General features: G+C 42.2%; 1 protein-coding gene across 1 annotated transcript; it reads left to right on the top strand.

The window, feature by feature from the left end:
• The first annotated feature begins 427 nt into the window (after positions 1-427).
• LOC135577127 (protein NYNRIN-like) lies at positions 428-8,793 on the top strand. Its single transcript, XM_065044870.1, has one exon. It carries the CDS (start codon positions 3,408-3,410, stop codon positions 6,630-6,632), a length of 3,225 nt encoding a protein of 1,074 aa, XP_064900942.1. The 5' UTR covers positions 428-3,407; the 3' UTR covers positions 6,633-8,793.
• The last annotated feature ends 217 nt before the right edge of the window (positions 8,794-9,010 follow it).

The raw sequence follows: 9,010 nt of genomic DNA, 5'->3' as shown, positions 1-9,010 counted from the left end.
TAGCAAAAGATGTGAAATCTGGGAAGCCTCATAAAGCTGTAGTGGTCTGGCGTGAAGATAACAATTGGCATCATTCTGTAAAATTATTGAAGGTTCAACCCAATTAGCAGAACTTGGTGCAGCTTTACATTACTTAGAGCTTTTTAAGGAGGAGCCTCTAAATTTGATCTGTGATTCTGAGTACGTAGTTAAGGTCCAACGCATGTATCTGATTCTGATACAAAACAAAACAAAACCAAAAAGGGGCAAGTGACTGCACTACTCCACATGACAGACTGACCAAAGCATTATATGTTTTGAACTTTTTACGCCTCCTCCAAGGGTTCGATATTCCACCTATGATTCGCCATGGAACAAGTTTAAAAGGCCATCTGACAGACCTTAGGGAAAACCATTGTCAGGTCAAAGTGTGCAATGGTGTTGTTATAGTTGAATTGAATTTTGTGGGCTGTGTTTTGATTCTGTAGACCGTATCCAAGATTCTTAGCTTTGATACTGTATCCAGGTTCAGAATGTGCATTCAAGCATGATTTTATATAATTATACCCTATTCTTGAAATTGACATAGATTTATGACATATTCTTTAGAACAGGTAACTTAAACCATACCCTATTCTTAAGATTGATATAGATTTATGATATATTCTTTAAAACAGGTAAAAACAGGTAACTTAGAAATAACTGATAAACATGCGAATGTTACTTAGCATTGCTTAGATAGACAATTTGTGTTAGAATAGGTGTGGGATATGCTAATGGTTGTCAGGAATTGTAATGCATATGTATGTGATCAAATTGTATAAATATGGTGTAGTCTGAATCAGAAGCTGAAGCCAGCTTTGGGTGCGAACCCCTGGTTTCCCAGCGCTGAAATAAAGCACCGCATATAACTGCACCTGTGGTTATGTGTCTTGAATGCTAACATTTTTGGCGACCCAGATGGGACCTCGCGAGCATTGCTGAGGCGGATCGCGTCTTGATCCTGCTCCAGCTAGCACCGAGGTATTCTTGGGGAGCGCATCGGACGCGACCGACCCTCTGCTGCTCACGACGGACCTCTGACTGGTAAGAAGGTGCTTTATCTGGATTGTTGGGTACCCACTTGGTCTGGTTCTGGTCTGGTAGCCTGCTGGTCAGGCATCTGGTAGCCTGCCGGTCAGACGCGGCGAAAGCCACGCTCGGTTGGGCAGGGAGCTCCCGTGGTATTGCCTAGGCAGCCGTCCGTCAGACAGAGGGAAACCTCTGCAGGTTCGGCATCTGGTCTGGTTATTTGTGCCGCAGGTTCGGCACCTGGTCTGGTTATTTGTGCGCACCTGGTCTGGTTATTTGTGCGCACCTGGTCTGGTTATTTGTGCTGCTCAGCACCTGGTCCATGGTTCCTGTGATTTAGTCTGTACTTGCTGTTGAAATCGGTGATCTGATCCGTGTTTACTGTTGTTCTAGTGAAGTTATCTGTGTTATCTTTCTGTGTTGATATGTCTGATTCAAAAGTGTCGCCGTTGAATTGTTTATTGAAGTATTGGAAAGAGGCTGGGTTTGGACAGTCTATGCATAAAAAGAAGTTAATTGAGTATTGCACTCATTGGTGGCCTGAGTATAAATTACCAAATGAAGTACAGTGGCCGCCGGAGGGCACTTTGAACCATGAAATTATTGCTGAATTAATGAGGTTTTGTCAGAGAGAGGGCAAATGGGATGAAGTTCCATACGTTGATCTCTTCTTCTATCTCGAGCGAAAACATGATTGGAGAGAGAGCTGTGGGTTAATGTTGGTGCAAGGTAGCAGCAATAATAAGTGCGTGGGATGCACAACGGAAAAGAAATGCATGACGTGTTTGGCTGTAGAAAACAGCAGTGGTAATGATTCAAAGACGGATTTACTGTGTTTTGATGTTGCGCCTTCTGAGGAAGGGGTACCAATTAGACCCTCCGCGCCTGTCCTTCCCGTCGATAGTGATGACGAATCAAGTGATGAAAGGGGGGCTATAGCCGGTGTAAAAGGAATAACCGCAACTCCAATATCTCACCGAACTAGAAACAGAGAAAAGGAAAAGGAAGCACAAAGGGGGGGAGGTTTATCGAATGTGATAGCACCCCTGCGGCAGGCGGTAGGTGTTGGGGGGGAACCGGTCTATGTAAAAGTTCCATTTTCGCCGGGGGATTTAGTGATCTGGAAGCAGTCAGCTGGTCCTTATAGGGAAAACCCAGATAAGGTTGCAAAAGTGATTAAGATGATAATTAAGACGCAGAATCCTGATTGGGATGATTTACAAGTCATTCTAGATACATTAATGGATTCTACAGAAAAGGATATGGTTATACGGGCTGCAAGGGATAAGGTGAAAGAAGATATCCGGAATGGGAGAGTAGAGGGGAATGTTGATGAGAATTTTCCAAAGGAGGATCCCCGATGGAATTATAATACAGGAGGCGGGTTATGTCATCTCCGGAGGTATCAAGATTGGTTATTGATCGGTGTTCAAACTGCTATGCCGAAGCAAATGAATTGGTCAAAATTGTATAATGTAAGGCAGGAAAGGAATGAGTCTCCCTCAGCCTTTTTAGAAAGATTAAAAGAAGCTGCCAAAAGATATACGGATTTAGACGTAGAAACGGAACAAGCAAAAATTCAGTTGGCTCTAATTTTCTTAGGGCAATCTCAAGATGATATTCGAAAGAAGCTGCAGAAATTAGAGGGTGCACAATTAAGGGATCTGGACGTAATGTTGGAAACAGCTTGGAAAGTTTATAATAATAGAGAAAAAGAACAATCGAGACGCCACCAGCAAAATTTGTTGGCTTTGATCCAGGGACAAGGCAGGGGAATAGGGGTCCGGGGTAGGGGAGCTGGAAATAGTCGAGGAGGTGGTCGGGGACGTGGTTCGTGGAGTGCCCAAGGAACTCCCCTGAGACCCCTCATGAGGCTTGGCATAAATCAATGTGCTTATTGTAAGCAAGAAGGACACTGGAAAAATGAATGCCCGGCTAGGAGCCCTGTGGGTCAGATGTCCAATGCGACGGGAAATGCGGTACAGACTATGGTGTTAGGGGAATACAGTAACAACAGCTGACTATATGAAGGCACGGAAGTGAAAACCCAGAATAAGGAGCCCTTAGTGACAATACAAGTGGGAGACCGGGATGTAAGATTTTTAGTAGATACGGGGGCTACTTACTCTGTATTAAATTCCTTACAGGGGGCAGTGGGTCACAGAGCTACAACAATTGTTGGTGCCACAGGGAAGGAGGAAGTACGGCCATTCCTGCAACCTTTGGATTTGTGTTTTGGAGAAAAGGAGCTAACCCACGAGTTCTTATATGTTCCAGATTGTCCAGTTTCTCTTTTAGGACGAGATTTGCTGACCAAATTAGATGCCACAATAACATTTGAGGATGGAAATTTGGTAATGAAAGTTCCAGAGTCAAAGGTAGGACAAATTTTACTATTAAAGGAAAATCCAATTGTGAAAATACCACAGGCAATAGAGGATGCAGTGATTCCCACGGTATGGGAAACTGATATACCTGGGAAGTCAAAGGCAGCTAAACCTGTGAAAGTAGCGCTGAAGGAAGGTGCTGAACCGGTACGATTAAGACAGTACCCATTGAAATTGGAAGCCAGATTAGGAATAGTATCTTTAATTGAGAAGTTTTTGAAATATGGAATTCTAGAGGAATGTGAATCAGAATATAATACTCCAATTTTTCCAGTAAAGAAACCTGATGGTAGCTATCGACTAGTCCAAGACCTACGAGCAATAAACCAGATCACTAAGGACATACATCCAGTAGTTGCAAATCCGTATACCTTGTTAACATCTGTGAAAGAGAAATATAAATGGTTTACAGTACTTGATTTAAAAGATGCCTTCTTCTGCATACCCCTTGACCAGGAAAGCAAAAAGCTATTCGCTTTCGAATGGGAGAACCCACACAACGGGAGAAAAGCCCAATTAACCTGGACACGCCTTCCACAAGGATTTAAGAATAGTCCAACTATCTTCGGAAATCAACTAGCCAAAGAACTTGAGGAGTGGACTACGAGAGGCTATATCAGAATTCCTCGACAATGGTATTTGTTGCTGCAATATGTGGATGATATTCTGATTGCTGCTGAGACCCAAGAACTTTGCATACAGGTAACAATTGGAATATTGAATCAATTAGGAATGAATGGATATAAAGTATCAAAAAATAAAGCTCAGATTGCATCCACAACTGTGATCTATCTAGGATGCGAGCTTTCTCAAGGACAGCGAAGACTAGGTATAAACCGTGTACATGCTATCTGTGCGATCTCAGAACCGCGTAACTTACATGAATTAAGATCTTTTCTAGGAATGGCAGGATGGTGCAGGCTCTGGATCATGGACTATGGACTTATTGCCAAACCTTTATACGAGGCACAGAAAAATAAGACCTTGGTGTGGGAAAGACCACAACGAGAAGCTTTTCGGAAATTGAAACAGGCTTTAATGCAAGCGCCTGCTTTGGGCCTACCTGATCTGAGTAAAGACTTCCAGTTATTTGTACATGAACGACAGAGACTTGCTCTAGGGGTATTAACCCAACGGCTGGGATCTTGGAAAAGGCCCGTAGGTTATTTCTCTAAACAACTTGACCCGGTAAGTGCTGGATGGCCGGCGTGCTTGCGGGCGGTGGCTGCTACCGTGATATTAATTCAGGAAGTCCGGAAACTGACTATGGGGAAAAAGATTGAAGTGTTTGTATCCCACATGGTGACTACTGTATTAGAACAAAAGGGGGGCCATTGGCTTTCCCCAAGTAGAATGATGAAATATCAGGCAATTTTAACAGAGCAGGATGATATTATCCTAAAAACAACTAACCTAATGAATCCAGCTGTGTTTTTAAGCGCAGAGACTGAAGAAGAAAATCTGGAACATGATTGTGTGGAGGTCATTGAATATACCCACGCAAGTCGACCTGACCTGAAAGATACCCCGTTGGAGAAGACGGATTGGGAGCTTTTTACTGACGGCAGTAGTTTTGTGGAAAGAGGAGTGCGGTATGCAGGATACGCGATTACTACTGCCAAAACAGTAATTGAAGCTAAATCCCTACCACCAAACACATCAGCACAGAAAGCTGAGTTGATAGCCCTAACTAGGGCATTAGAGCTCAGTGAGGACAAAAGGGTCAATATTTGGACTGACTCAAAATATGCATTCGGGGTTGTTCATGTACATGGAGCTCTTTGGAAAGAGCGTGGACTACTCTCCTCCCAAGGAACAAACATCAAGTACCAAAAAGAAATATTGAACTTGATTAATGCTGTTCAAAAGCCATCACTGGTTGCCATCATGCACTGTAAAGCTCATCAGAGTGGGACATCAACAATTATTGAAGGAAACCGACTTGCCGATCAAACAGCCCGATCAGTGGCACGACGAGTCTGGATGATGGTGGGTCTAGTCTCCCAAAAGGTAAGAGCAATTGATTTATTACCTACACCTTCAGAGGCACCTGAATATTCTACAGAAGATGAGAAATTGGCAAGACTAGTAAAAGCCGTCAAGGACAATTCTGGATGGTATGTAACCACCAACGGACAAATTGTGGTCCCGATCACAATTATGAGAGGGATACTTCAGGCGGAGCACCAGAAGTGTCATTGGGGTGCAGAAGCATTGGTAACTTATCTAAGAAAACAAATTATCTCCGTCCAGATGTTAACAATGGCAAAATCTATCACAGCTAAGTGTGAAATTTGCTTGAGAAATAATCCTTTAGTTCGAAGAAAAGTAGATATGGGAAAAATTAGGACAGGTGTACAACCAGGGGATTGTTGGCAGATAGATTATGTGGAACTCCCCAAAACTCGAGGATTTAGATATCTGCTAGTTGGGGTATGCACCTTTTCAGGATGGCCAGAAGCCTTCCCTTGTCGCACCAACCAGGCACAAGAAACTGTAAAATGGTTACTGAAGGAAATAATTCCTAGATTTGGAGTACCATTGGGAATATCATCTGATAGGGGACCGCATTTTATTGCTCAAGTGGTAAAGGAAGTCAGTAGATGTTTGGGAATTAAATGGGAATTACATACCCCATGGAGACCCCAGTCTAGTGGCCAGGTGGAGAAAATGAATCAGACGTTAAAACGACAACTTAGCAAAATTTGCCAGGAAGCAAAAATTCAGTGGCCCCAGGCCTTACCAATAGCGTTATTGCGAATTAGGATTAAACCTAGGAGTGGAATGTCCGTAAGCCCATACGAAATTCTGTATGGCAGACCATATGAAGCACCTGATCCGAATCCAAGTGTACATGTAAAAGGTAATCAGGATGTGTACAATTATGTGTTGTCTCTCGGCAGGACATTGAATCGACTCAGATCTGTACTAGTGTGGAATCGCCCACTAGCACTTGAGAATCCGGTACATGATATAGAACCTGGAGACACAGTGTATATAAAGACGTGGAGAGAAGATCCTTTAAAAGAACGTTGGGACGGACCTTATCAAGTACTTTTAACTACATTTACCGCAATCAAGGTTGCTGAAATAGACTCCTGGATACATTACACCCGAGTGAAGAAAGTCCCAAAACTGTGGCAATCACGATTAGTGGGTCCAACCACACTTAAAATCACAAAGCAGGATGTCTAACTCTTGTTACCGTTTTGTTTTTGTAGTAGTTTATGTACCCAGACTGTATGCCACACTGATTTGCAAAGTCACTGGAGAACAATTATGTAAAACACGAAGGGCTGTAGGAGATAGTGACGATACTCAAATGCCACAAGTAGTACAGAGTGTACAGAATCAGGCAGAGAATCTGATGATAGGACTAATTCGAGATTTTGCACAAACCCAAAATGTCAGTAGCATCACTGCTTGTCTTCCCATCCCGAAATCAGCCGAAGACCCAGTACAGTGGGGAATAATATCTACGACCTTACCAGAAGTAAATAAGACTGGTAAGATAGTGTGTGAGTCCCATACTAAAATAGAGCAAGTACCAATCGAACAGCAGACAAAAGAGCTTGTTAAGAATGCCATGATAAAGAGAGGTGACTGCTTGAAGTTGCCAGGAGCAACATTTGTAAAGATAGGACGATTTCATAATATTGGGTATTGCACGTATGAAAAGTGGACCACCAAAACAGTATATGAAAAGGTTGAGCGAGCCTATTGGGAATGTAAAGATCAGGATAATCAGAACATAACTGAATCATGGGACAACATGTGGACGTTGAGTATAGTACAGCAATATCAATATAGCGAAGCATTTCCATGGTGTATACGATGGACCAATGTAACAAGAGGAGTAACAGTACCATGGTGGAATTGCTCTCAAGTAATGACCTGCCAGACAGATGTGAAAGAAATACCTCTGTCCATCATTAAAGTTGCAGTAATCGCAGGTTGCATTTGCCAGAAACAATTGGATGCAAAGGAAGCAGTCAAAATAGGCATTGAAGGAGATAAGATAGATTGTAGAGGAACTATAGGTAGTGTGGGACATTTGGTTTGGGCCTTAAGTGATGGAACTTGGACAACACATTTGCCGATAGCAGGACCTGTAAGGGAGGCTACTTTGGGGTTACCAACCCTATGTCCCATTTGGAAGAGGTCACCCCTGAAGAACAGGCAGGAACTCCTAGAAGTTAGGCACAAGCGAGAGATAGATGAAGATGATGTGTGGCACGAGCCATCAGGTAGTGTTAAATTCGGCTGGGCATTAGAATCTTTCTTTGCACCAATCGCAGCCTATAGAAACAGAGAAATGATTGACAGATTAATTGGACAGATGGATCGATTGGCAAGGGTAACCAAAAAGGGTTTTCGAGAATTCAATATACAATTGCAAGCTACGACCAAAATGACTTTGCAGAACAGAATGGCACTTGACATAATGTTGCTAAAAGAAAATGGGGTTTGTGGATATTTAAAAGATAGGGTTGATCATTGCTGCATTCATATCCCAAACGTAACCTCTGAAGTGGAAAAAGATATTTCCCAATTAACCCAAACAGAAAAAGAACTGCAAGCGGAAAAACAAGATGTAGAGCAGAGCTGGGTTGGGGCCTTGCTAGGCAAATTGAACCTGAACCTGGGAGGATGGGTACATTCGTTATTGGAGAGTTTATTTTTGCTTGCCATTATAGCTGCTCTTTTCTTTTTGCTCTATGCTTGTATTAAGCATCAAATAAGTCAATCAAAGGCAAGGAACGACCGCATCTTTACTGTCCTTAGCAGATCTACTTTTGACAACCCTCCAGCTTATAAGGAAAATATAATGTAGTGAAAATGCATTGTCTAGGAATAGAAAAGCATTTTCAAAGGGGGGAAATGTTATAGTTGAATTGAATTTTGTGGGCTGTGTTTTGATTCTGTAGACCGTATCCAAGATTCTTAGCTTTGATACTGTATCCAGGTTCAGAATGTGCATTCAAGCATGATTTTATATAATTATACCCTATTCTTGAAATTGACATAGATTTATGACATATTCTTTAGAACAGGTAACTTAAACCATACCCTATTCTTAAGATTGATATAGATTTATGATATATTCTTTAAAACAGGTAAAAACAGGTAACTTAGAAATAACTGATAAACATGCGAATGTTACTTAGCATTGCTTAGATAGACAATTTGTGTTAGAATAGGTGTGGGATATGCTAATGGTTGTCAGGAATTGTAATGCATATGTATGTGATCAAATTGTATAAATATGGTGTAGTCTGAATCAGAAGCTGAAGCCAGCTTTGGGTGCGAACCCCTGGTTTCCCAGCGCTGAAATAAAGCACCGCATATAACTGCACCTGTGGTTATGTGTCTTGAATGCTAACAGTGTTACAGGTGAATGGGAAGGTCCTCTCCAATTAATAACTTGGGGAAAAGGTTATGCTTGTGTCATTACAGGCCAAGGATCGAAATGGATTCCCGCAAAATGGGTCAAGCCATGGCTGAATAAAGACAACAAAGATTCAATGAATGCAGATGGACAGGAGGGAGATAAGTTGTGAGGACTGTTTCAG

This window comes from Columba livia, chromosome W (assembly GCF_036013475.1).
Source record: "Columba livia isolate bColLiv1 breed racing homer chromosome W, bColLiv1.pat.W.v2, whole genome shotgun sequence".
NCBI lineage: Eukaryota > Metazoa > Chordata > Aves > Columbiformes > Columbidae > Columba > Columba livia.
Note: the sequence above shows the minus strand (reverse complement) of the source record. Positions and strands in the feature narration are given on the sequence as shown.

Coding starts and splice junctions, on each gene's coding strand:
- LOC135577127 (XM_065044870.1), top strand. CDS start 3,408: ATGAAAGTTCCAGAGTCAAAGGTAGGACAAATTTTACTATTAAAGGAA.